General features: G+C 35.4%; 15 protein-coding genes across 15 annotated transcripts; 7 read left to right on the plus strand and 8 right to left on the minus strand.

The window, feature by feature from the left end:
* Positions 1-139: 139 nt before the first annotated feature.
* ILV6 (acetolactate synthase regulatory subunit) lies at positions 140-1,036 on the minus strand (the record flags this gene model as incomplete). The annotated part of the gene is made up of 1 exon (XM_003688429.1): positions 140-1,036. The coding sequence occupies one exon, from the start codon at positions 1,034-1,036 to the stop codon at positions 140-142; it is 897 nt and encodes a 298-aa protein (XP_003688477.1).
* A 477-nt stretch (positions 1,037-1,513) lies between these two features.
* STP22 (ubiquitin-binding ESCRT-I subunit protein STP22) lies at positions 1,514-2,767 on the minus strand (the record flags this gene model as incomplete). The annotated part of the gene is made up of 1 exon (XM_003688430.1): positions 1,514-2,767. One exon carries the CDS (start codon positions 2,765-2,767, stop codon positions 1,514-1,516), a length of 1,254 nt encoding a protein of 417 aa, XP_003688478.1.
* Positions 2,768-4,036: 1,269 nt separating this feature from the next.
* Positions 4,037-4,675, plus strand: RIP1 (ubiquinol--cytochrome-c reductase catalytic subunit RIP1; the record flags this gene model as incomplete). Its single annotated transcript, XM_003688431.1, has 1 exon — positions 4,037-4,675. The coding sequence occupies one exon, from the start codon at positions 4,037-4,039 to the stop codon at positions 4,673-4,675; it is 639 nt and encodes a 212-aa protein (XP_003688479.1).
* Positions 4,676-5,286: 611 nt separating this feature from the next.
* On the plus strand, positions 5,287-9,711 carry GEA2 (Arf family guanine nucleotide exchange factor GEA2; the record flags this gene model as incomplete). Its single annotated transcript, XM_003688432.1, has 1 exon — positions 5,287-9,711. The coding sequence occupies one exon, from the start codon at positions 5,287-5,289 to the stop codon at positions 9,709-9,711; it is 4,425 nt and encodes a 1,474-aa protein (XP_003688480.1).
* A 452-nt stretch (positions 9,712-10,163) lies between these two features.
* On the plus strand, positions 10,164-10,961 carry URA3 (orotidine-5'-phosphate decarboxylase; the record flags this gene model as incomplete). Its single annotated transcript, XM_003688433.1, has 1 exon — positions 10,164-10,961. The coding sequence occupies one exon, from the start codon at positions 10,164-10,166 to the stop codon at positions 10,959-10,961; it is 798 nt and encodes a 265-aa protein (XP_003688481.1).
* Positions 10,962-11,608: 647 nt separating this feature from the next.
* Positions 11,609-11,872, plus strand: TIM9 (protein transporter TIM9; the record flags this gene model as incomplete). The annotated part of the gene is made up of 1 exon (XM_003688434.1): positions 11,609-11,872. One exon carries the CDS (start codon positions 11,609-11,611, stop codon positions 11,870-11,872), a length of 264 nt encoding a protein of 87 aa, XP_003688482.1.
* A 170-nt stretch (positions 11,873-12,042) lies between these two features.
* On the minus strand, positions 12,043-13,926 carry TPHA0O00800 (uncharacterized protein; the record flags this gene model as incomplete). The annotated part of the gene is made up of 1 exon (XM_003688435.1): positions 12,043-13,926. The coding sequence occupies one exon, from the start codon at positions 13,924-13,926 to the stop codon at positions 12,043-12,045; it is 1,884 nt and encodes a 627-aa protein (XP_003688483.1).
* A 483-nt stretch (positions 13,927-14,409) lies between these two features.
* On the minus strand, positions 14,410-15,906 carry SLM5 (asparagine--tRNA ligase SLM5; the record flags this gene model as incomplete). The annotated part of the gene is made up of 1 exon (XM_003688436.1): positions 14,410-15,906. One exon carries the CDS (start codon positions 15,904-15,906, stop codon positions 14,410-14,412), a length of 1,497 nt encoding a protein of 498 aa, XP_003688484.1.
* Positions 15,907-16,326: 420 nt separating this feature from the next.
* On the minus strand, positions 16,327-17,211 carry MMS21 (SUMO ligase MMS21; the record flags this gene model as incomplete). Its single annotated transcript, XM_003688437.1, has 1 exon — positions 16,327-17,211. The coding sequence occupies one exon, from the start codon at positions 17,209-17,211 to the stop codon at positions 16,327-16,329; it is 885 nt and encodes a 294-aa protein (XP_003688485.1).
* A 274-nt stretch (positions 17,212-17,485) lies between these two features.
* On the plus strand, positions 17,486-18,421 carry EAF5 (Eaf5p; the record flags this gene model as incomplete). The annotated part of the gene is made up of 1 exon (XM_003688438.1): positions 17,486-18,421. One exon carries the CDS (start codon positions 17,486-17,488, stop codon positions 18,419-18,421), a length of 936 nt encoding a protein of 311 aa, XP_003688486.1.
* Positions 18,422-18,873: 452 nt separating this feature from the next.
* On the minus strand, positions 18,874-18,996 carry TPHA0O00840 (uncharacterized protein; the record flags this gene model as incomplete). Its single annotated transcript, XM_003688439.1, has 1 exon — positions 18,874-18,996. One exon carries the CDS (start codon positions 18,994-18,996, stop codon positions 18,874-18,876), a length of 123 nt encoding a protein of 40 aa, XP_003688487.1.
* Positions 18,997-19,463: 467 nt separating this feature from the next.
* Positions 19,464-19,985, plus strand: TPHA0O00850 (uncharacterized protein; the record flags this gene model as incomplete). Its single annotated transcript, XM_003688440.1, has 1 exon — positions 19,464-19,985. One exon carries the CDS (start codon positions 19,464-19,466, stop codon positions 19,983-19,985), a length of 522 nt encoding a protein of 173 aa, XP_003688488.1.
* Positions 19,986-20,063: 78 nt separating this feature from the next.
* On the minus strand, positions 20,064-22,526 carry NPP2 (nucleotide diphosphatase/phosphodiesterase NPP2; the record flags this gene model as incomplete). Its single annotated transcript, XM_003688441.1, has 1 exon — positions 20,064-22,526. One exon carries the CDS (start codon positions 22,524-22,526, stop codon positions 20,064-20,066), a length of 2,463 nt encoding a protein of 820 aa, XP_003688489.1.
* A 603-nt stretch (positions 22,527-23,129) lies between these two features.
* RHB1 (putative GTPase RHB1) lies at positions 23,130-23,867 on the minus strand (the record flags this gene model as incomplete). Its single annotated transcript, XM_003688442.1, has 1 exon — positions 23,130-23,867. The coding sequence occupies one exon, from the start codon at positions 23,865-23,867 to the stop codon at positions 23,130-23,132; it is 738 nt and encodes a 245-aa protein (XP_003688490.1).
* A 469-nt stretch (positions 23,868-24,336) lies between these two features.
* On the plus strand, positions 24,337-25,980 carry EDC3 (Edc3p; the record flags this gene model as incomplete). Its single annotated transcript, XM_003688443.1, has 1 exon — positions 24,337-25,980. One exon carries the CDS (start codon positions 24,337-24,339, stop codon positions 25,978-25,980), a length of 1,644 nt encoding a protein of 547 aa, XP_003688491.1.
* Positions 25,981-26,548: the final 568 nt, after the last annotated feature.

Raw genomic sequence — 26,548 nt, forward strand, 5'->3', positions numbered from 1 at the left:
TTTCCATAAATTTAACCAAATAAATTTGTATTAATTTTTATTTTATGTAGCTAAATCTTATTTAGTGACAGTGTATATATCTAATCAAATTATTATTAACATAAAAATATAGGCATATTGTAATGGAATATATATAGATTTAACCAGGTGGTAATTGCGAGATGTCGACAATGTTACTTATCTTTGCCTCATCATCTTCTTCCGCGCCAGCAGTCTTGACTGGAGTTCTTGGTAAAGCCATCATGCCACTTCTTGCACATTCTAAAACACCGAATGGTTCAATTAATTTTAGGAAAGCAGAGATTCTCTTTGGTTTAGCTGATAACTCGACAATGCAACTGGCTTCACTTATATCGACGACTCTACCACCGAAATTCTTAGCCAAATTAGTGATATCATTTAAATGCTCATGTTTCAATCTTAGGACTTCACTTAATGGCAAGTTAGAAGGATGAAATGTCTTTTCTCTAACTTCAGAAACCAATTCACTAGAATCAACATTGCCTGTAGTTTGATGATGATGCAATAAAAGATCTTCAAAGTATTCAGCACCTAATAAAGAGACACGAGCCAAAACCAATTCTCTTTTAACAATTTCAGCATTAGTATAGTTCAACACAGCGTACACTGGAACTAAATCTTCAATTTGTCTTCTGGCTTGTTCGATAACACCATCTTGACCTTTGATGGTTATTGTCATTCTGCTTAAGTCTTTAACTTCTGTATTGCAGACGACCAACGAGTCAATATTGAAACCTCTAGCAGCTAAAGTACCAGAGATTCTAGATAAAACACCAGGTTCATTCTGAACCAAACAGTTTAAAACATGATTCGTTCTTGGTTCTGTAGAGGCAGCAGGCGTCTCGTATAAAATAGAAGAGACTGCAGTGTCAACATTCCAGGATGGGGTCTCTAGTGTTGGCAAAGGTGGAGGAGTATTGTGCTTGTGTAATTGTTTATAAGCCAAAGCAGAAGTAGAAGAAGAACTATGACGGATCAAAGATCTTTTCACGTTTCCACTAACGAGCCTGAGCATTTTATAATCTAGTAACCGTTATAGTAGGTTCTTTATAACTAATCAAATAAAGAAACAACGAAATAAACCTGCTGAAACGTGAAAGAGGAAACATAGATACATTAAAAGGAATCCTAATGATTTATTTTTAAATTTCTTCATACTTTTATATATATTTATATGTATATAAATGTATAAACCTTGTGAAATTCGTTCTTAGAGAGAAAAGTGAAAAATTAATCGATGACTAACACCAACTACGAATTGAAACTTCCTAATTAACGTATAACGTTTGAATCGAAGAGTCGTAATATATGTTTATCATGAAGGTAAAGAGACATTCATGACAAATATAATATTTTTATATTTGATTTTGCACCTTGTATTAAATTATCTATATGAAATGCCCTGGAAGACATTCTGAATTCTCACAGATGACTATGCATCATGTGTGCGATGGAGGGGTTGTATGCAATAATGTTTCTTTCGGGACCAGTACTAGTTGTCCAAATGAGTTGATATTTTTCTTATATGCATTCTTGCCATGAATTGTTCTCTTGCCAGTTCTCTTGTCTTTTTAACAAAGACATCTATATTTATCAAATCTCTGTCTAGTAAAGCTGATAAGGAATGGATGGTCTCTCCAATAGCTTGGTCCTTTGCTACCAAACCGTACAATTGTTCCAACGCAATCGAGTTTGTAGTCAAATATGTGATTGGGTCTATATTCGTACCATTTCTTTCTTCGAATTTAAAGATTTTATCTTTCTCAATCTCTAATAGCCTTATATTTTCCTTTAATTGCTTCTTCGAAGCTTCAATTGATGCATTTGCAGCCTGTAGAGACTGTGAATCGTATTCGTGAATCTTCTTAAACTGATCTATTGCGTCCTTAAGAGACTGAATCCTGATTTTTAAATCATTTTCTGTTCTGGACTTGTCTTCAAAAGCAAGTTCATTGACGACTTCTTGCAACTTGCCGATCAAATCCTTACGTAGCATGGACATGGATGAATTTTCACTGGCGACATCCATCAAGTTCATAACTGGACTAGTTATACCATCTGAACTCTGGGAGGAAGGTGCGGCGCTGCCGACAGCAGGTCTTTCTGGAACTGGCGGTTTTGCCGGAACTGGTGGTTTTGCAGGAACCGGTGGTGCCAACACAGCAGGACTACGGAGCTCTGTTTGGACATTGATTTTCTCTGGCACTGTAGGTTTTGGTGGCAGCACAGGTGGATTCGTTGTCGCTGAAATCGACAGATTAGCCATATTCTCTGGCAATTCTATAACGGGACAATTATCATCGTTGTTTGTAGATAAGAAATCATTGATTACATCGAGTAGGCCATTTGTATTGAAGTTCCATGAGTCAAAAATGGGCAAACGGACTACGCCATTTGAATCGACTTGCCTACCTTTAGCAATTACATAAGAGGAATCAAGTGTGGCGAGGTCAATTAGAAGCAATGGAGGTTCTATTGGGTAGTCCTTTGGTATCCAAAGCAACACCGGAACATCAGGAGCTCCTCCCAGTTGGAATGAACCGTATATGCATAAGAGCAAACTGGAAATACCTTTGGAATTAGTAAACACTCTTGTCCTTGGTTTTAGATTTGGGAACGCTGATAATACCAGAATGGTATCATTGAATATCTTCTTCTTATAGTCCGGATTTGGATATATTGGCTGAATTACGTCGAAGAGCCATTGTATAACTGCTTGTGGTATGGTCGAAGTCGAGTGTGACATTGTTGGTTCCGTTGTGGTTGCTGAATGTAGTTATGATAAAGGAATGAGATATTGTCTTTTTTAATTGTACATCTCACGAAGAGAAGGTCAAGCGAGATGTGGTGAAGCAAGGTAGAGACAGGACACTAAATAAGTGTGAATATGTAATTGTATATAATGGAATGTAGTGGCCGTTATTATAAAGTGAAAGAATAGGGAACATTCACTCTAGAATAGAACAACGAGCCACACGGATCGCCAAACCAGGATTCTGCGAGGTATCAGTTTTAAAAATTGCAGAACCGTGGAATGAGGACTTGATTTTCTCCATAATTAGAACCCATAAATCCATAGAACATAAGGAAGTTGAGGCAGAAACAGGAGAGCAAGAGGCGTGAGCGAGCACGTATACTTATGTGAAGCGTTCATCGCCATGCCACACACACGCACACACACACAAGGTTGTACGTGTGTGCATGGATATACACTTATACATATATCTGAAGTATGTGTATACCTTGGGACTTATCCGCAAATCTGAAATACGAACGCTGATAGAGTATGAGAGAACTGTTAATCAAGAAACATACTTTACAAGAAAATGTGGTCTGTTTATATACTCCCGAGTTATTAGAAAGTAACCGCCGAGACAGGAAAAGCAAAATTTTACGGCTGTTACCCGGCGGCCACCCGGCGATCACCCGGCTGCCTCAGCTGGCGTGCGGGTAACAACTATTAGTCGCCCATCGTCCACGTAGCACGTGACCAGTTCTGCGGACAGCACACCGGGTAACAAGACACGCCCCCCGTCCGGTGGCGCTTGTCCAATCATCGCGCTTACCGCGCTTACCACTCGCCCGCCCAGGAACACAACGTCGTTACCCGGCCCTGACAGCACCCAGCACCAGTTTTCGATTTGTCGAATCCGATCGCACCGATAAAATCGCAACGCTTTGCAAAGGTTCCCCGAGACACCAGCAATTACAAACAACATGTAAGAGCTATTATGTATAAATATATACTCATTAATGATACCACTAACTGCATCCACATTTGTATTTGTATTTGTATATAAATATATGTACATTTCAATTATTACTTTTTGATTGTCGTTTGGTTTACAAGAGCAATTTCAAATTCTGTTCCTATTGCACTGCGCACACTTGCTTCATATTTGCATCCTATTTATTAGCGCGTATTTATTCTGTCGCAAATATTTACTTCAACCCCCCCTGCTACGCACACACGCACGCACGCATCCCAAGCACTTATATATATTCACAATCTGTCATGCTAAGACTCAATCCAAATTCAAGAACTGCAGCTTTGGCTGTCTCCAAGAGACTGTTCTCAAACAATGCTAGAGCCCTTTCTAGTTCCTACCGTACTCCAAACTTCGGTTCTAATATCAAGGAAGACAGGAACGCTGACAAGTCAAGATCATATGCTTATTTCATGGTCGGTTCTCTAGGGCTGCTCTCCTCCGTCGGTGCTAAATCTACTGTCGAAACTTTTGTCTCCTCCATGTCTGCTTCTTCAGATATTTTAGCCATGGCCAAGATCGAAGTCAACTTGGCTGCCATTCCGGAAGGTAAGAATGTCGTTGTCAAATGGCAAGGTAAACCAGTCTTTATTAGACACAGAACCTCCGAAGAGATTAAAGAGGCCAATGACATCGACATTTCCTCGTTGAAAGACCCACAAGCTGACTCAGACAGAGTCCAAAACCCAGAATGGTTGGTCATGTTAGGTATCTGCACACATTTAGGTTGTGTTCCTATAGGTGAGAGTGGTGATTTCGGCGGTTGGTTCTGTCCATGCCACGGTTCTCACTACGACATCTCAGGAAGAATCAGAAAGGGCCCAGCTCCATTGAACTTGGAGATCCCAAAGTATGCGTTCGACGGTGAAAAGGTCATTGTCGGTTGATTAAGCCGTGTTCCCTTTCCTTTTCTTTTTTAGCTCTCTGCAAGAGAGTTACTCGTCTTGCTGCAGAAACAAGAAGAAAAAAGAAAATGGTTGGCAGCCACTTAAAACAACATGTCCATCTGCCATCCGTGCACGCACGCACCTATACACTATTCCTATTTTATCATATTCATAAGTCTTTTAAGTAAATACTATTATTTATTCTCATATCCAGCAGCAAAATAATGTTCACCTGCAGGTATGACCAAAATATAAAACGTTCTACAAATTCAACGAACCAAAAGAGGTTCAATCATCCTTCCCCAGTAGGAGTGACTATCCTTATTCCATGCTTCGATCGTATGATTGAACCTGTCATCATCATCTTGTTCAAGTAAACTGTGTCTATCATGGTTGTTAGATGCATGTTAAGATCCATACTAGTTACCCGGTTACATATCTAAGTTATCGAGCCGTTATTAATGACCTGAGAGGAAATTTAAGAACTGACATCAAACTTTTATACACACGCCCTCACACACATGTACGTATATAAAACCTAACAGGTTTATTCCTATCCATGTCAGTCCTTAGATTGATCAGAACCAATTGAAATAAGCACTCCAGCAACGATGGTAGGTAATAGTCGAAGCCATTCAATTAGTCCCACCGATTCGGTGACTATTGTCATTAAAGAATGCATTAAGTTATCAACGGCAATGAGGAAGTACTCAAATTTTACATCTCAATCGAGTGTTTCTGCTTTACTTAGTGGCAGCAGTGAGTTGTTTTACAATAAACAGGAGTTTTTACAGTCCAATAAAGTAAATGAGAGTGAAATTGACGATAATATGTCATTGTTCTCAGCAGAGGCTATCAGTTTGGACGGGTTAGTTGTTAAATTAAGAGATACAAATTTAATGAATCCAAACAAAAACAGTGCTCAACATAACACTGCACACACCAATCCAATTAAACAAAATGATCCATTGTTGGCGGGGCTGCTCCAATTGAGATTGATGTTAAATAAATTGGATTCCTTAAATGATATCGACTCATTAACATTAATCCAACCATTTTTAGTGGTCATTGCTACTGGGAAAATATCAACGTATATCACTTCCTTAGCACTGGATTCCTTACATAAATTTCTAGCATTGGATATCATTAATGAATCAATGGACAATTTCATCGTCAATTACAGGGAGATTGTCAATGCAGTGATTAATTGTAAGACAGATAATCAAAAGATATCAAATACTCCATCGGCTACAGCAAGTAATGTTTCAAATATTGATGATACGATCTTAATTAGGATCCTTTCAATTTTAAGTATAGTGATCAATTCACAACACTTCAATTCATTATCCGATTCAAATGTACATGAAATTTTAACTATTATTATGTCAGTAGCATGTAATAAGAAAAAGAGTGAAGTGTTAAGAAAAAATGCAGAATCTATAATGAGTTCAATTACAATCAAATTATTCAGTAAATTAAATGATATGAAATCAAAAACAACAGGAACCGTGTATATCAATGACGAATCTTATTCAAAGGATGCACTAAAGGATGTATTTGAAAATGATACTGAAGGAAAAGATGATGTCTCTGAAACAATTCATAAAAACGAGGAACAAGTACAAGAGGTTACAGATGATGATAGAACCATGGTAAGCAAAAATATAGAAAGTTCTTCAACTACAAGAAATATTGAACCTAATTTTGGTGTACCTGTGTTAAGACTATATTTAAACATGTTATTATCATTAATTACACCAGAAAACCAAACAAGACATACAAATTCAACAAAAATTTTAGCATTACAATTCATCAATATGTCTGTTGAATTATCTGGAGATGACATATTATCACATCCTCAATTGTTCAATGTCATTTCAGATCCTATATTCAAGTCCATTTTATTTATAATCCAAAACTCTAATAAACTATCATTATTGCAAGCGGCGTTGCAACTGTTCACGACATTGTTTTTAAATTTACATTGTCACCTACAAATGCAAATAGAATTAACTCTTAATAAAATTTTTGAGGTATTGCTGGAAGGAACAAATAAAACAAACAAAGAGGTAGAAACTGATGGGCCATCTAAATCTAGACCTCCAAAGGTCAAAGAATTACTAATTGAGCAGATATCAATTTTGTGGACTCGTTCACCTTCTTTCTTTACATCTTTATTCATTAACTTTGACTGTAACTTGGACAGATCTGATGTTGCAATCAATTTTTTAAAAGCATTAACAACATTATCATTACCAGAGTCATCTATAACTTCAACTGAGACAGTACCACCAATCTGCTTAGAAGGACTAGTTTCCTTTGTCGATGACCTATATACTGATTTACGTAATGTTAACAGACAACAGTTTTTATTAGAAAAAGACACAATTGACTTGATCAAAAAAAGAGAACGTAAAACTATGTTTATCAAATGTGCAGAAGAATTTAATATTAAACCAAAGATTGGTATTCCAATGCTTATTGAGAAAGGATTTATAAAATCAGACCAAGATTCCGATTTAGCTGAATTTTTATTTGAAAATAACAGTAGAGTTAATAAGAAGCAGATTGGTTTGCTTTTATGTGATCCAAAGAGAACCGGACTATTGAATGAATTTATCAAGTTATTCAATTTTGAAAATTTAAGAGTAGACGAAGCAATTAGAATATTGTTAACCAAGTTTAGATTACCGGGCGAATCACAACAAATCGAAAGAATCGTCGAAGCATTTTCTTCTGGATATGTCTCAAGTCAAAAATATGATAGCACTAAATTAGAAAATCCATCAGAAAATGACAATGCAACTGTGCAACCAGATTCTGATTCGGTATTTGTATTAAGTTATTCTATTATTATGTTGAATACAGATTTACATAATCCACAAGTGAAAGAACATATGTCCTTCGAAGATTACTCTGGAAACTTAAAAGGCTGTTATAATTCTCAGGATTTCCCTCATTGGTATCTAGATAAAATATACTGTTCTATTAGAGACAAGGAAATTGTAATGCCAGAAGAACACCATGGTGATGAAAAATGGTTCGAGGATGCATGGAATAATTTAATTTCTTCCACAACTGTAATGACCGAAATTAAAACCGACTTTAGAACGGCAATAGAGAAATATGGCGAAATTGAAATGGCGCACTTTAATAGAGCTGTTTTTAAAAATGTAGGACCCTCTATTTTAAGTGCGCTCTTCCAAATATTTGTAGCCGCTTCTGACGAATATATTACAACAAGAATGTTAACAACTATTGAGAAATGCTCTTCAATTGCATCATTCTTCAACTTCAAAGGGTTATTTAATGATATATTACGTAATATTTCAAAAATCACTACACTTGCAATTCCAGAAAATGAGATACTTTCACCAGAAATGGATACTATTCCGCTAGTTGAAATTAAAGCTGAAGATTCAAACTTTGTTATTCCTGTTAGTACAAGATCTGTCTATTTTGGTAAAAATTACAAGGGACAGTTATCCACAATTGTCTACTTCAGAATTATCAGAAGAAATAGATTAATTAATATGATGAACGATATCACATGGAAAGAAACAATTGCAATGTTACTAAACATGTATGAAAATTTATTATTTCCAGGTGACATTTTTGTCGAGTTCCAGAAGAAGGTACATTTAACAAAATTATTAGCACCAGAGCCTGTTGTTAAACTTAACAAAAATGAGGAAAGTAGAGGCTTATTTTCCACATTTGCTTCATATCTTACTGGTGGTGAAGAACCGACAGCCGAAGAGATTGATTATTCTATTAGAACAATGAATTGTTTACAAATCAGTAAAATTAAAACTTCCTTATTTGGAAATGGTACAAATCTAACGACAGATGTTATTGATTACTTTTTAGATGCTATTCCGGAAAAGAAAACTCGCGAGAACGCTAGATTTTATGAAGCTGAACTGTTATTCATAACAGAAATATCTGTTGCCTTGTTTTCTCTTGGGAAAAACGGCGAACAGTTTTCTGATTCATTACTACATAGATTAACTGATTTGAGATCGAGAAAAGATATAAGCAAAAAGACAGTTTGTCGTCTAACTCAATATGTACTCATTTTACTATCAATTATGGATAATAAAACTGACTATTTGGTCGAATTATTATCAAAAGAAATTGGAGGCCATCCAGATGTATTTGATAATGATTTTTTCCAAAGTGAAGAAGGTCTTGGTTTTGTCCACTCATTATTAAATCTTGTTAACATATCCAATTATCAAGAAAAATTATTTGGCGAAGAGACATTATGGAATATTTTAAAATTAGTCACTCCTATTTATAGATACGGATTAATTACTTTTGACTTTTTAGAGACTTCCATATCTAACAACCCTGATATTTCAAATACTGATAACTTTTTCCATATGATTAGCTTACTCGATGTTATATCTTCTATTGGTGCAGTCGGTAATGCTTGGGAAGAAGAGTATGAGAATTTGGTTAAAAGCGGACATAAAGTAAACTCTGAAAATCCACACAAGAATGAAATAGAGTTAGCAATAAAATCAATTGATTTATGCTTAAAGTTTATTAGAGACAATTCTATTTTTTCCAAGCTTGATGACACAAAGAGATGCACTTTAATTCAAGTATTATGTCATCAATGCCAAAACCCTTGCAAAGAAATTAGAACATACACAACTAAAGCATTAGAAACTATCTTATGTTTCAACAATGAAAAGGCTATGAATTTACCAGTCTCTGATATAGAAAGTTTAATTGAGGGAGGTTTTATGCCGTTATTAGAGAACGATCAATCACATATCACTGACATTTTGGGGATAGTCGGCAAATTTTACATTAGTTACTTAGAAAACGATAAAGCTACAAATGATACATTTATCAAGATCTTAAGTATATTTAATAAGTTTGTTGAAGATACAGAGGTAGAAAAACAACTCCAACAATTGATTATCGACAAAAAAGACATTATAAAGAAGCTTAAAAATACTTCAACTATGACTACCCCATCAATATCACCATCACCATCACCAATTCCAAAGGAGAGCGATTGATCACGAAGTGAACTGAGAAGTATAGTTGAAATAACAATAGTATCTTGTAAATCCATTATGTATAAAAGTGTAACAAATAATATATACTCAAGTATAAAACCAAATGAACGTTGGTACAAATATTCTAGTTGACTCTTCCTATGGTTTGATTATTTTGATTACAGCTTTAGTGAGCTCGCGATGATTCATTTTTAGTTCTGAAATATTGGAACTTTTGATATCAAAAACTGTGTTTTATATTTTACAATTGCAATTGGTTTATAACATTAAATATTAAAAGGGTTATCACCAGCATGATCTAATTCTTAGAAAGTCACAGTTTAGTAATGTCTATTTGATTTGTATTCATTATCTTATTGCAGTGATAAAAATTGAACTGGAAACCATCGCAAAAAGATAGTCTCTGATCGTGGAATATTTTGCAATAGAAAGATAATAAAAGGAGATTAAATATGTCTACATTAACCTATGAACAAAGAGCTAAAACTCATCCAAATAAGGTTGCTTCAAAGTTACTAAATTTGATGGCTGAAAAGAAAACCAACTTATCTGGCTCCTTGGATGTTCGTACTACTAAAGAGTTATTACGATTAGCAGATATTTTGGGTCCTTATATCTGTGTGCTAAAGACACATGTTGATATATTGGATGATTTTTCTTATGAAGGTACTATCAAACCGTTAAAGGAATTAGCAGCTAAGCACAAGTTTTTAATCTTTGAAGATAGAAAATTTGCTGATATTGGAAACACTGTAAAATTACAGTATTCTTCCGGTGTTTATAAGATTGTCGAATGGGCAGATATCACTAATGCACACGGTGTGACTGGTTCAGGAATTGTTGCTGGGTTGAAAGCAGCTGCCGAAGAATGCACCAAAGAACCAAGAGCACTACTAATGTTAGCAGAATTATCGTCTAAGGGTTCTCTGGCTCATGGGGAATACACTAGAGGAACGGTTGACATTGCCAAATCGGATAAAGATTTTGTGATTGGTTTCATATCTCAAAAGGACATGGGTGGCAAAGATGAAGGTTTTGACTGGCTAATTATGACGCCTGGTGTTGGTTTAGACGACAAGGGAGATAGCTTAGGCCAGCAATACCGTACTGTTGATGATGTAGTCTCTACTGGTTCTGACATCATTATTGTCGGTAGAGGATTATTTGCCAATGGGAGAGATCCAAAGGTTGAAGGTGAACGTTACAGAAAGGCCGGTTGGGACGCATACTTGAAGAGAATTGGAAAGTAGTTAGCTTTATCTCGACAGAGAAACGTCTTCGACATAAAGGACTGTTTATAGAAAAATTTTACATTTTCAGCTGTGATCTTTTGTATTTATATATAATTCCATATACGTATCATATTATGTAATGTACATATCCCGTATACATATCCATATATGTTTTCATGCTGTAAACCACCGTGAACTGTTTCAGTGAATAACTTCTTTTGAGCATTTCGTATCCCCCCTCCTTATCATCACTGCAGTTTCAAAGTGCTTATGAAAACCCACTCAGTTTGTAGTTCAACTCTAATAGAACGCAAATATTCATTTGCTGACGTTCTCTCAATTTAAGTCACTTAGATTGATGACAAGGTTCACTCTTTCTTACCCGCGGTTTAAAGGTTTTCTAAGTCGTCTCTCAGAATTTTTCAATAGAGGCACACTAGGAAATCGTAATGAAAACTTTATGAATAGACTAATTTAATTCATAGAAACTTACTTTACTTTAAAAGCATGTATATGAGTATTATAATTGATCTATCTACCATTTGAACTCTCGTTAATAAGGGTTAGTTGCACACCCCAAGTTTAAATTTTAATAGCGAATTAACGATTGCTATCGGAGACTCATATATCTAAATATACACAACTATACGTCAAATCAGATCATAATGGAAGCTTTAAACTCTAGAGAACAACAAGATTTCCAAAAGTTGGTTGAACAGAAGCAAATGAAGGATTTCATGCGTTTATATTCAAACTTAGTTGAGAGATGTTTCAATGACTGTGTTAACGATTTCACTTCTTCCAAGTTAACTAACAAAGAACAAACCTGTCTAATGAGATGTTCTGAAAAGTTCTTAAAACATAGTGAACGTGTAGGTCAACGCTTCCAAGAACAAAATGCTGCTATGGGTCAGTCTCTTCAACGTTAAATAATTTTCACCATCATTTTATTATAATATTTAGTATACTCAGATATCTAACGTGTAAATATCAATCAATCACAATAAAGTTTTAAATTATAAAAATTAAATCTATTTATTATTAATTACTATTTACTATTACAGTGCTCTATAATCATTATGAAAATCTTAGCAAATCACTATCCTCCATGAAGTGAGACTTTAGATTTGTTACGTAAACTTCTCAAACTGGAACTGCGTTCCAACAAAGTTCTTCTACGCATTGATCCAGTGTTCTCATTATCTTCTTCTTCTTCGTCCTCATCATCAATTGGATCAATTTTGTAACTTTGTAACCAGGCAATGGCACTAATGATACCTAATGACCACCATCCTAACCATGCAATTTCGTACTCTTGCGTCCAGGACATTAGATAACCCCAAATCAATGGACCAACAAATCTAGCCGATGACGAGATGCTAATAGTCGCACCATTAATAACGGCACGACAGCTCAACGGACTACTATTGTGTATTAATAATGTAATCTGAGGATTTGTCAAAGAACTACACAACGTTTTAGAACCAGTGATAAAATACAAATAACATACAGTGGCCCATCTTGGGATCCAGTCTTTTTGCAAGAACACAACATATGGTATAATTAGGTAAAGCACTGGGTATATTTTGACTAACGTCCTAAATATAGTCAAACAATCATATTTTCTGTCAATTGTTGGGAAAATAAAAATCACAACCAATACACCAAAAATACCAGTGGTTGAGAGTAAAGTACCTGTCTGCTCAGATGAATATCCTATACCACCTGAAATCTTCCAAGGAAATTTTGAAACTAACTGTGTTGAATCGCTTGGATCTTTCTCCAATTCATAAGCCAAGAATATTGGTAAGAATTCATTAAAAACTATAGTATGCAAAGCCATAATGAAACTTACTGAAATTGGGTAAAATACAGAAGTATGCAAAACATGATGTATCGCACTATTTTCTGCACAACCATCGAATGCCACGTTGGTATCAGTTGGGGTTATGTCAGTGTTTTCAACAATAGAATACGTTCTAATAAGGGCCACTGATTCTCTTCTAGTCAACAGTGGTAAAGATTGTATACTTTCTGCTTCACTAGTGTTTTCAGATTCATCAATATCATCGTGATCAATATTTTCAGTCATGTTATTTCGATGATATGGGGAAGAGATCTCTTGAGTAGTGCTTGAATGCACCAGCGGGGTTGTCTCATTTATGATATGATCCTGTTCCGGATCAACATTGGAATGGTTCCCTGCATAGTTGGTATTCCAAGCTCTTTGTTTTACTTTAATTGAAAATATATGTTTTTTAATAAAATCTCCTATTATAAGTCCATAATCTTTTCTATTCTTGTAATCTGGATGGGTTTCTTCCAAAAATAAAAAATTAACTAAAATGCTGATTAAGATGTAAGCAAATATCGCAATATTCGGTAAAGAGTACGGATATATCTTAACTAATCGTTTCACACTTGCTGGAAACCAATTTGGTGGGTATGTGTTATTTTCTTCTCTAAAGACCAAATACCCACCAACCATAGGCCCAATAACAGCACCTGTTTCAAATAGTAAAGGAAGCATACTAAATGCCACACCTTGATACCTCCTCTCTGTAGCCAATTCACCTATTACGGTCCTTATAATTGAAACATTACCATTTAATAAACCCATCATACCTCTTGCTAATAATGTTTGGTAATAATATTTAGCAAAACCTAATACCAAAAGTGAAATACCTGTCCCAAAAAGACCAAGCAAAAGTGTTGGTTTTCTACCATATTGTTGAGATACTTTACTCCAATTATATGCTGTAAGAACTTGACATAAAGCAAAACATGATGCCAAATAACCTGAATACTTTGAAACTTGTGCATTGTCAGGAGAAACATGGAAGTCTTTGACCATATAATATACATATGGGAATAAAGATGTAAATGACATTGGCTCGACTATTCTAATCATGGATAAGAAAAACAATTGATACCAGGGGAAACCCTTCATCTGCTCATTAAATGTTAAACTTTTTTTAGCCATTCTAATTCTTAAATATCATGCATAGGAAGTCTTTATTTATGCTTATTAATGGATAACTCTTAAAAATATCTTTGAATTGCGATTAATCTTATAGGTAGTACTACAAAACGAGTTGCTCATATAACATTTGAATTAACTAGATCTTATAATTAAAATAGTCAATTGTGACTTTAACACCCTTTTATTTCACTTGGAGCTTTTCTTTTTTAGTAGTCAGCTTTTTATAAGCGATTTTGGTGACTAATAGAGAAGACAAACGGTTGAACTATATAAGCAAAGGTAATGACCAACGTTTAATCAGTTATTTCTGAAGTGCTTAAGTCTGAAATTCTTTTAATTAATGCGTCAGATATATACTGTTTCTATAATATTATTCACAAGCATTAGTGTTTGTAACTTCCATCTTATGGAGGAAGCACGATACACTTTTATTTTCAACGATTGTTCTATTGTATAATGTTTTCATTAAATTATTGAGAGGCACTAGAGAGATATCTTACTTTTTGCTGCTCTGTAGAATGGGATAGAATCTCTAATATTATAATTTCCGTATAAATATAGTATAATTCTTTCTAGTCCCAAGCCAAACCCACCATGTGGGACAGTACCTTCTTTTCTTAATTCTAGGTACCAATCCAAGTCTCCATTTTTATTGATTCCTCTTTTATGGATAGCATCAGATAGCTTTTCGAAACTTTCTTCTCTTAGACTGCCACCGACGATTTCACCAATCTCTGGCAATAGTAAGTCGAAACATGCGACTGTTTTCTCATCCTTGTTCAATTTCATATAGAAAGACTTTGTTTCTGATGGATAATCTGTAACAAAAACAGGACCTTTGAAACAGGTTTCAGCCAACCATTTTTCATGTTCTGTTTGTAAAGCTTCACCCCATCTGGGCACATATTTGGGAAATGGTATCTTTGAATGTTGAATCTTCAGAAGTTTAATAGCCTCTGTATAAGTAATTGAACTCCAGGAAGAATCGTTAAGGAGAAGATCCCATCTCTCTTTCACTTTTTCCTTACTGAGACAACCTTCAGGGGCATTGTTTGGTATCAACTCATTGAAATTATCATAACATTCCTTAACGCTATACTGTAGCATTGCTTTTACAAATGTAGTCAAATCAGTGATATTCTTAGTAAAACACATCTCCGCTTCCAACATCCAAAATTCAGATAGGTGTCTATTTGTATCACTTTCCTCTGCCCTGAAACAAGGTGTGACTGACCAACATTTTGATAAAGCTAAGGCTAAAATTTCCAAATGTAATTGAGCTGAAACTGTAAGATAGGTGGAACTACCAAAATATGACATTCCGTTTTTGTTCTCATCATCAAGATAATTCTTTGATTCGACTTTAAATAATTCACCAGCACCTTCACAGTCATTGGCAGTTAAAACAGGTGCAGCAATTTTTGTATAGTCCTCCAAATTAAAGAATTTGTTCAATGCAAAGTCAAATTGAGATCTGAACTTCATTAATGATCCCAAGTACGTAGTTCTATGTTTTAAAATTGGGTTGCTCCTCAAGTATGGCAAACTTTGGTATTTCTTTTGTAATGCATAGTTCTCTGATACGTCCCCTAATATAGATAAGTCACTTATTGGTTTATTAACCTTTAATTCATATTTCTGTTCTCTATGTGGCGTCAGTTCCAAGTCTGCATGTTTAATTGTAATACTTTGGCCAGTCTTAAACTTCTTCAAATGCTCTAAGACTTCTGAATCGATGGTATCTGTTTCAGTGTTTTTTAAAGGAATGACAACTTTCACAGAGTTCATAGTCGTACCATCGCTTAGATCTATGAATGCAATATTTTTCAAAACTCTCACAGACTTGACCCATCCATTAACGTCAGTAACTGAAGAAGGTAACACCAACGAATTGTTTAATCTTTTTAAACTGGAAATATGACACTTAGATATTGTCGACAATGCCCTTTTCAAGCAGATCGTACTGGATCTTGACAACATAAGACTCGGTTGCGATCAATAAATCTCTCGATAATATATCTAGCTGATTATCGTATACGGATAATAAGACAGATGTCAATTGTCTGTAATTAAAACTGCTTGTTAATTTAAATAACTTGAAGTTCATTGAAACTGGAACTGAAATTACCTTCAAAATTCGATGCCACACGATCACATGACTGCAGCAACTGTACAAGACAAAGCCTACGTTCACACTATATGGTTTAGATGATGATGTCTACTAAATGCCAGTAAATAGTTCAACATGAAGTGATTGGATCCTATTGACGTGTTTCTTAAAGGTATTTATGCTATATATATTATGATATTGTTTTGTTCTATTTGAAAGATGGGCAATGAGAGGCCAGGAAAGGTAGATGCAGATGACGAGACTAGTAGTGAATTTGTTTTCATAATATCTTACAATATGTCTAGTTCTTGATTCAATTTATCATTGTCTTCTTTGACTCTTAATTGCTTTATTTTGTTTATTTTACATCTTAAAATCATTATTTTATCAAGAGAGAAATCGCTTAATTTTACTTTCTGACTACAAGCAGCTTGTGGACAATCTCTTTCACCTTGAGTTTCCAAATACGATTTGATACCTTGTTCGTCAAACACATGTCCACATTTTTTTGAAATCATTGGGCGTCTGTATGTCTTGCATGTGATGGGGCATGTCAATTCAATTACACCACCCTCTATCTTCAAATCATCATCCGTGTTGGATTGGTTAATTGGAGCACCTCGTATCACTTCATCTGGAATAACATTTGCAGGGTTCTGCCATAGGTATGGCAACACTCTCAGTAACTTATCCTTTTCTAATTCTATAGTTGGCAAGGCGTTAGCGGTCTGAGTGTTTGGATTATTAAGTTGAGAACGATCGTTAAACAACTCTGATAATTTTGGAGCAGTCAACTCTTTCGAGACATACTTATCCCATGTATCTAATGTAAAAGTCTCACATTGGTCAGAAAGAAGCTTGTATTCTTTCTTTACTCTTGCTGTGTCATCAGTTAATTGTTTTGATTGTTTCATTTGAGTCAGCAGTTTTAAATACGATTCACAAGTGCTTCTCACAATCGGATCTAGTACCTCATAGTGCAAATATGTCGGAATATTACTCTCTGATTCATCTTCTAAGTCGGATGTATCGTTCAGATTCAATAAATCGTAGATACATTGGTAGAATTGGTTTATGCAAGACTTATAATAATCTTGTACATCAACGGCTCTTAATGAATGAAACGCTTTCGACGAGTCTGGATGCATAGGAGCAGACTCTGGTATTATACTCATCTTAACAGATATCTTCTCGTACTTTTTGTAGTTGGCTGCATTGGCCTGGTATTAAGTGCTTTTACCTAATCTTTACGTTATTTTGCCTTTTATTTATATAGTGAATGTTTTCGATGTCGAAATCTAAAGCAAATACTTTTTTTTAAAAACGAAAACAAACATTTAAGAAGTTGATAAAATGAGCTTCGATTAGAGAACTGCTGTATATAGATGACAGTGAAGATAAACATATTGACGATATCCATCAGTGCAATTGCAAGATAGAAAGGGTGTAATGAGCAGTCCAAAGAATTCCAGCACGCACGTCGGTTTGAGACCTGAAATCAGTGAGTTAATTGTCTTGCAAATGATCTATAGTTTGCTAATGGCAAAGAATGGTGGTCGTGGGCAACAAGTGTTGAGTAGCAGTGGTGGAGTGAATGAGAGCATGCAAGATTCTAGCATGAGCAACTCTGGGGCTCCCAATGGACCTTTGTTCAGAGTGTCATTGGTTAAACTAACAAACGAGATTCAAAACAATATATTAATTAACCAAGTTATATCGATACAAGAGAACCAAAGTATGAACAAGATTGGAATCAACGATATACTGAAGATAATCAGTAACCTTTTCCCTGGACACAAGACATCGTTAGTTGATGGACAGATCAGTTTCCACAATTTGCAACTGAACAGTCTTCGAACTGATCTTATTAAAAAATATACGAATTTTAAAACTCAAAAGCTCCAAACAATCAATAAGTTAGAAGAACGTATATCCAGTGTGAAGAACCACAACGAGGCACCCAGCAGTGGAGCTGCAACTCCAGTGTGGGGAACGAAAGCAAGCATGAATAAGGTTACGAAGAAGGATAAGAGCAGGTCCATGATGGACCCTAAGAGAGAGAAACTGTTACAATTGTATCGTGACACAGTATTGAATAAATTACAAGGTAAAAGTAAAATATTTGACGATTTATATAGGACTATTGATGAGAACGAAAAGCAAAAGAAGACAATCCCTATTGGTATAGTTAAGAGTAAGATTGAAATGGAACATATTAAAACTAAAACACCACAGAGTGTACATGATTTACAACTAATATTACAAAAAAGCATATGCGATGGGTTAATGAGATTCCCTGTAGGTAGCAAAGAGTGGAAATTAGCCAAACAGGTACAGTTAGATTTTGACGATACAGTCCAATTCATGAGAAGAGCATTAGAATAACATATATATATATATATATATAATCAATTAAAAAATCACAAAAGTCACATATTAAATTAAAAAAGAAAGATAAACAAAGTATAAATGTATATATATACTGTAACAAACCAAATCACACACATTCAGTTGGTAAATACTTAAAATATTCTTTCCTTTTAGCTTTGCACTGTTAGTTCATCGAATTAGTTATTAGTTATTAAAAAGTTGCACAGGAGAATTATAATAAAATCATATAGTCAAAGAAAAACATGGGGAATATTGTAGACATTGAACAATTGCAAAAACATAGCGATGCAGAACCACACACGTTCAAACATGGCATCATTGAAACAATTCAAAGCCTCAAATTTCACCCATCTTGTTAATTAGTAAATGTCGAAAGTAGAGTTGGAAAAAGAGAGTAAAATAGCAAACGAAGGTTAAGAGAGTATCAATCTAATTCGATGACCCACTTAGAATCTTTGCAATCCCTTTTGTCTAGCTTGCCATTTTCTGTAGGCAATAGTAGACAAGATAGCGATAACAGCTAAACCAACTAAAATGAAGACTAAAATAACACCACCTGGTAAAGTCATTGTTTGATATGAGTATATAATATGTTGTTTGATGTTCTGGAGGAAGAGGAAAGAAATATAAGCAAACGCTACAACTGTGGAAATATATAATCGAGGTATGTACTTTAAGAAACAATAAACCAAGATAGGAACTACTTATATATATAATTACAACGGTAACAATTAGCATTTCGAGTGAAAAATTCAAACAAATAAAATAATATACCTCATCGCAAGGAAAATGGAATAAGAGAGAGTTGGTGTGAGTGAGTGCATATGAGTTGTATTTCAATCTCCTATTTGTCTACATGCAGAGACAACAAACGATAAGGTCCAGCGACGGTCAATTGCATTTTGCAGAGAGAAACATTGAATCAAAACGGACTTCGATTCAGAGGCAGTTATAACGTCTCGCCATCTTTTACTAGCACGTCGATTAGTGATTACAACATGAGTTTTTAACAGGTCAACAAGTGAGAACTAGCTAGATGGAAAGGTGTGTGTGTGTGTGTGTGTGTGTGGACATGTCGACGTGTGCAGTGCAAACAAACATTGCTTGTTTTCGAGTTGAGTGTTTGGACACTCGGTTCTCGTTCCAGTGTCAACGTCCACGTTCCTTTGAGGGATTAAAGTCGAAGGTTTTGCTGTTCTTGTTTTTCATGTCGTCGGTCGTTGCTGTTGCATGTGTCTTATGTGTTCTCGTTGAGCGTTACAGTACGGCTGCTGTCCTTTGCGAGATAAAAATACGAAAACAGAGCGAACAGCACCCATTGAAGGTCTTGGTTGGTGCTCAAGACAAGAGTGGATGGATCTGGTGGGACAAGAGAGGGCCACTTAACCTGGGTTGTTTGTTTGTTGAGAGCACTTTCTTATTCGGCAGTAAGATACTGATTGGTCGATGTGGTTGCGGCTGTATTCTATTCCTGTTTGCTGATTGTTTGTGTGAAGTTGGAGGTCATCGTCATTGTTTCTGGAAAACTCTGGCTTTGGTACTGTTCCTTTTCAGGTAATTATATATGTATGTATGCATATATTATTTCATATTTGTTTATTGTATACTTATTTATGTATGGGTGTGTCTTTCATGCTTATATACTTTCACTTGTTTCCTCGTTGTTCATCATTTCTTCTACTTCATCGACGACATTATCGATCAGTTCTTTTGTGCCGTCGATTAAGTCTTTGGCATCGTCAATTAGATTGCCGAACCAGTTGATTACATTGTCGCCTAGGGTCGAGTTGCTAGGGACCAGTTCACTGGCACTGGAACTCGCAATTGCACTTGCGCTCGTAGTGGCACTTGTGGTGCTAGCAATTGTGTTTGGTTGAAGTAATGTGGTTGTATGGGCGGTTCCACTACTGTCTGTGGTGATGATTGCACTCGAAGATATTAGAGACGATATGATGCTGGGGATTCCAGGGACTGGCATCGATGCCATGGTTATGTTCCCGCCGATGTAACTGTCGGTGTCGTTCTCTAACGTTTCATCGTCTTCATCATCGTACCCTTCTTCCCATGCTTTAGACCCACCCCAGATATAATTGTACGTGTTCCATTTGCTGAATTTATCTTCAATGTAACTAAAATCGTCCTCAATCAATAGTAAATCGAAGTTGTTAGCATCGAATATATCTTTGTTGTGTTTAATTAAACTGGTTTCAAAGTCGTCTTCTTCTTCATTCTTATTCGATGAAGATTCAACAGCAGAATTGATGCTCTTTCTTTCACGGAAGCTGATGTGTCTATCCTTTAATTTAATACCACTAATGTCACACAATAATTTATAAATTTCAACATTCTCAAATGATTCAACATATCCTTTATTGAAGTATGGTCCAACACCAATAAATAACGATCGCATATCGATATGTGTATTATTATAACCATGAGACCCTATTATAGTGTCTTTTTTCTTCTTGATATCAGAACTATCCATAATTGCAAATCCTGGTTCGGGAACAACCCAAATTGGAGGCACTCTTCTCTTGGCTAAAATATCATTCTCTTTCGACTCAACGTCAAAATTATAGTTAAATTCTGGAGGAAACTGTCCACTTAAATAAATGTTGAAAAATGGAGATAATAATTGTTGATTTAAATTTCTTTTAAGTTCTTGATAAACTGAGTTAATCGTGGCTTTCTTATCGACATTAAGTGTTAGTATTGGGCCTTCATAAATGGCATGAGAAACTAACGATTTTCTAGATTCAGCAGATAATAATTCTTCATATGGAATAACATTTTCCGGAACGTCAATATCACTCATACCATGATCACTGACTATCAAAACGTTTGTAAATTTCTCGATATTTCTTGCTTTTATCTCCATGAATAAGGTTTCAAAAAATGTGTCTAGTTCTTTTAATAGTTTAACAAACGCTTTGCCGGATTTAGTGTTCTTTTCATCAATACCATTTCTAACTGATATTGGATAACCATTCAAATGACCAAATGCATCAATTTGTGGAATGTAACTCAAAATCATTTGTGGTCTATCTGAGATTGCCTCCACGTCGATATAAGCTAAAATATTCTTCAATTTTTCATCAAATGTTTCCTTTTGATTATATTTGACATTATAAAATGGAGTTCTTTCTTCAGGAACTTTGACATTTATAAGTTTTTCCAATTTGCTATAATCGACATTACTACCTGGCCACATATGAGTGGCAACTTTATATGGCAAATCGATTAATTTACCACTTGAATCTCTCTTAGCATAAGCACGTTGAATAGTCTCCCAGATCGGTTCACTTGCATTATACCAGAATAATGGATCTTCGTTCTGCGGCTCAAAAATATCATCTAAGACACTATCATGGAAATAATTCGATACAATACCGTGGTCAATTGGGTAATCACCTGTAACTAAGGACCAATGATTTGGAAATGTTTGTGCAGGAAAAGAAGGGATCATATAAGGTGTTGATGTGATATTATAGTCCTCTTTCTCCAATGTATATAAAGAATGTAAAAAGGGAGTATTTTTCTTGGAGATCAGAGCAGGATGGAAACCGTCAATAGATATCATCATAGTCAATGGATAAAACGGGTGCGATCCATTGGTATATTTCTTATAAGGATCGAAATCATGAGAGTTTATCAAATTATTCAAAAATGATGCAGATGTGAATTGATCAGGGTGCGTGCTCTTGATCGATCCACTCACTAGCATTGTGAACGTTAGAAATAAAGCTAACACGCTTATAAGTCTTATCAATAATTTTCTTCTTATGATAAAACTACTGAGACCTGAATGTTTACCATTGAATACAGAATGATTGAATTCCAAACTGCCATCGTGTTCACGATCTAATCTACCTCCACTGTTATCTAAATCATATAATGGAATACCTCTTCCATTATCACGACTTGTTCCATTCTCACCAACATAGTTATTATTAATTGACTGCCAGTACAGTCTGTTTCTGTAAAACCAATATTTAACATTGTTCCAAACATTACTATTTGTTGGATGAGAATCACTATTCAAAATCTCGTTAACACCATCAACTTCACTATCTATATCAAATGAATCTATATCTGACATTTGTGACCAATTGGATGTGAATAGTCTATATGTATATATTATCTTAATCTTTTTGTTTGCGTGAATACGTTTATTCTTTGAAATATAAATGAGAGATCGTAATATGTTAATGTCCAACTCTTTGAGATTAACTTCAATGTGCTATCTCACAGATTATATCATCCCAATTCATAACTATACTTCATATATATTCAATAGAAACACGTTACAATTACTACTATTAGAATAATAATAACACTTTATAGAATCGAAGATGTAGATGTGTCTTAAACACCTTGTCGGCTTTCCAATGTTTCGCACACAAAAGAAAGAAGAAGGGTGGAAAAGTTGTGGATATTTGAAAGAAGATGAGATGACAGTATGAAATATTATAAAAAGAGATCCATTAAGGATATTTGAAATGGCATGTGTCTATAAAAGATAGTCTAAAGCTGTAGATATGTATAATTATGAATATTTATAAGACTAGATTCTAAATATTTAAAAAAAGAAGGCTAAAAAAAAAACGAGAAAAACCTTTAGTATGTCTGTGCAGTCTATAAGTGTTTGATTATTATTTTTTGTCGTTGAAGAAGTATTAACTTGATGTCTAGTGTTGTATATTTACATTACAGTGCATTTTGCATCGTCGCCTAATGGACCATTTGCTGCCAAATATTCCATTTCTTTCAACAATATCAGAATTGATTCGTCGACGTTGATATTCAGTTTAGTACTTACCTCTATAAATCCAACTTTCGGTAAGTTTGCAATATGTTGTACTGGAGAGTTGTTGCTGTTATCAATGTGTCCGTTTTTATTACCATTCCTTTGTTGTTTGATCGACATGAGACTATTTGATATGTATTTTGTTAATTGTTCTCCTTCTGATTTTTTCACGATTGAATTTCGATCCAATTTACACTCACTAGTGTCTCTTGAATCAATCTTGTTAGCTACTACTATTACCGGAATGTCATTAATGTTTTCTAGTTGATCTACCAGTTTTTCCCATATTATTTTTATTAAATCAAAACTATGTCTATTGTTGACACTATAACATAATATGATTCCTTTGCAACCATTCAAGCACTTACTGTTTATCATAGAAGTTTCATCTTGACCTGCAGTGTCAATGATCTCTAATGTATAATCTTGATTATTATATTTTAGCATTTTTGTGAATTCATTTTGTACATTCGTAGGATAATGTGACTCTACAAAATGTGATTCAACATATTGAACGCATAAAGATGTCTTCCCAACAGCTTTACCACCAAATATACAAATCTTGAATTGAAGACCCTTAGGAGCATCTTGTATGGAATGTGTACCACCAAACATTAAACTATCACTCTCCATCTTTCCAAACTAATCACTAACGTCTTTTTAATAATATAACCTTCCTCTAAGGGCAACACCGTAGAACAGTTCTATCACTTCCTTATATCAACCTCCTTTGCCAAAGAATAGTCTAGGTACTCCAAAGATATATACAGTGCAAACACTAGACTTGATATGGTCTTAGCACATATATAATATCTAATTATATAAATTCAACTAATCATATAATATGTATGTTATATGATTATTTTTTCATTGTAGCTCTTATTCCCAGATTTCGAGAAATCTTCCACTACGAAAATGAAATTTATTCACCATTTAAAAGTGTAAAGTTATATATTTATTTTATTTTTAACTGCGATTATTCTACATAGACGAAGTTGAAACTGATCGACCTTGAAGTATCTAGGATTGATTATTGAAAGTGTATAAGTACTTTGTTTTTATTGGTAACGCCACTATCACGTAACTAACGAACCTGATAACCATGACTGACTATTACGGATACGGCGTAAGAGTTGAATTGAAGGATGGTAAGTTGATTCAAGGGAAGATTGCAAAGGCTACATCGAAAGGGTTGACTTTGAATGAAGTTCGGTTTGGTGATGGAGGTACTTCGCAGGCGTTTAAAGTTAGAGCCTCGCGTTTAAAAGACTTGAAGGTTTTATCAGTAGGTTCTGCCAAACATAGAGGTAATAATAACAGCGGTAACAGTAGTACTGCCAACAATGGGTCTCCCAGACCTCAATCTGGTCAGAATGCAGATTGGAAGAATGATGATGTTGCGGGTATCAAGAAACAGGATGATTTTGATTTTCAAAGCAGTTTGAAGATGTTCAACAAAAAAGATATTTTTGCTCAATTGAAACAACAAGATGAGATTAATCCAGATAACAGATTGGTGTCGCATAACAAGAAGCAAGGGACTAAACAGGACAAATACGATATCGACGAATTAGTTCTACCTGACGCGAAAGACGACGCATGGGATACTTTACATACCAACACTTCTGGAGACGTTGCTATTGCCGGTGAAGGAGAAGAAGATGATGACGACGACGATTACGATGAGGATGATGTGGATAATGATAAATATTTCCCAGTGACCAAATCGATTAACATCACGCATTTATTGCATTCTGCATCTAGTAAGAATCCGAACGAAGACAAGAGTTCCTCTGGGGACAAGACCACTACTGACGAGTTATTGACCAAACTTGGACAGATGATAATCAATCAATCTGCAACCAAGGACAACGAGAGTCGCCGTAACTCTAGTGTGAGACAGCAAGCATTGCAAGCAAAGGACATCAAACTGACTGTGCCAATGGCGACCGCCATCCAATTGTGGGAGATTCAGCGGGTGACTTCTGAAAACTATGGCATCACCAGCACGATGACGAACGAAAACTTTGCAGTGAATGCCTCGAACTACATCAAACAGAAACTGGGCGGACGTGCACGTCTGCGTTCTCAAAACATGAATGCACAGCCATTGGTGATCATCCTAACTTCTGAATCAGCAAGAGTGGGCGCTAGAGCCCTTGCTGTTGGAAGACATCTGTGCAGTAACAATTACATCCGCGTGATCACAATGTTCACGAATGACATCAACGAAATCAAAGACCCATTGGTGAAGGAGCAACTGGACATATACACTAAGTGCGGTGGCAAATTTGTCAACACTGTTTCGCAATTAGAAAACACCATTGAAAAATTGAACAGCCCTGTGGAATTAGTGATTGATGCAATGCAAGACTTGAATTGTAATCTTGGAGACCTGGTGGACGACAACGACAACGCCGAACGCAAGATTCTGAACATGATCCATTGGTGCAACGAACAAGCACGAAAGGATAAGCAAGTATGGTCGATTGATATCCCTAGCGGATACGACAACGGGTCCGGCCTGGAGAACTTCCCCTCCTCTGTATCCGCCACCTCGGTGCTCTCCAGCGGATGGCCACTGTTGGCATTGCCGAGGATCCAAGAGAATGCCAACACCTTGCAAGACGTTGTGGTAGTCGACATCGGAACTCCACACGCTGCCTACACACATAACATCACTCTTCGCAAATTCCAGAACTGCGATCTCTTCGTGCAGCACGGCTCCTTGCCACTGATTATATAGTCCAACACATAACCCAAATAATATAACATCTACACCTGTCGAACTGTCGAGCTACAGAACAGTGTGTCTCTTTGCGACACCCATACGGGTCCCATGCGGGTCAAACCGGGTAACACCCAGCTCCGCCAACCAGAACTGTTACCCGGCCGCGCTTTACCGACGGGTCACAAGGGGCCAGAAGTCGGGTAACACGCAAACGGCGCGGAAAACAAAAAAACGAAAAGAAAAAAAAAGTATATATATATACAGCAAGATAACTAAATTTAGTTATTTCTCATCTTACTTTGTCTCTGGTGTAAGACTCTGTTTTATTCATTAACTGGTATCTAGAGCAAGGTGTCTCTGTGTGTGTATGTATATATACATATATCATTGAACTATCCAATTGGTTAATTGCTTTTTTAGTGCTTAATATCTGTTTAAAACAGGTTGATATATTTATACATATTAAGTTCATTTTACATTTAGGGAAGGAATATTATAGTTATATTCTTTCGTTTGTGTTTTAACACTTTTTTGACATCTCACATATATATATATATATATACTANATATATATATATATATA

Source organism: Tetrapisispora phaffii, chromosome 15, assembly GCF_000236905.1.
Source record: "Tetrapisispora phaffii CBS 4417 chromosome 15, complete genome".
NCBI classification, from domain to species: domain Eukaryota; kingdom Fungi; phylum Ascomycota; class Saccharomycetes; order Saccharomycetales; family Saccharomycetaceae; genus Tetrapisispora; species Tetrapisispora phaffii.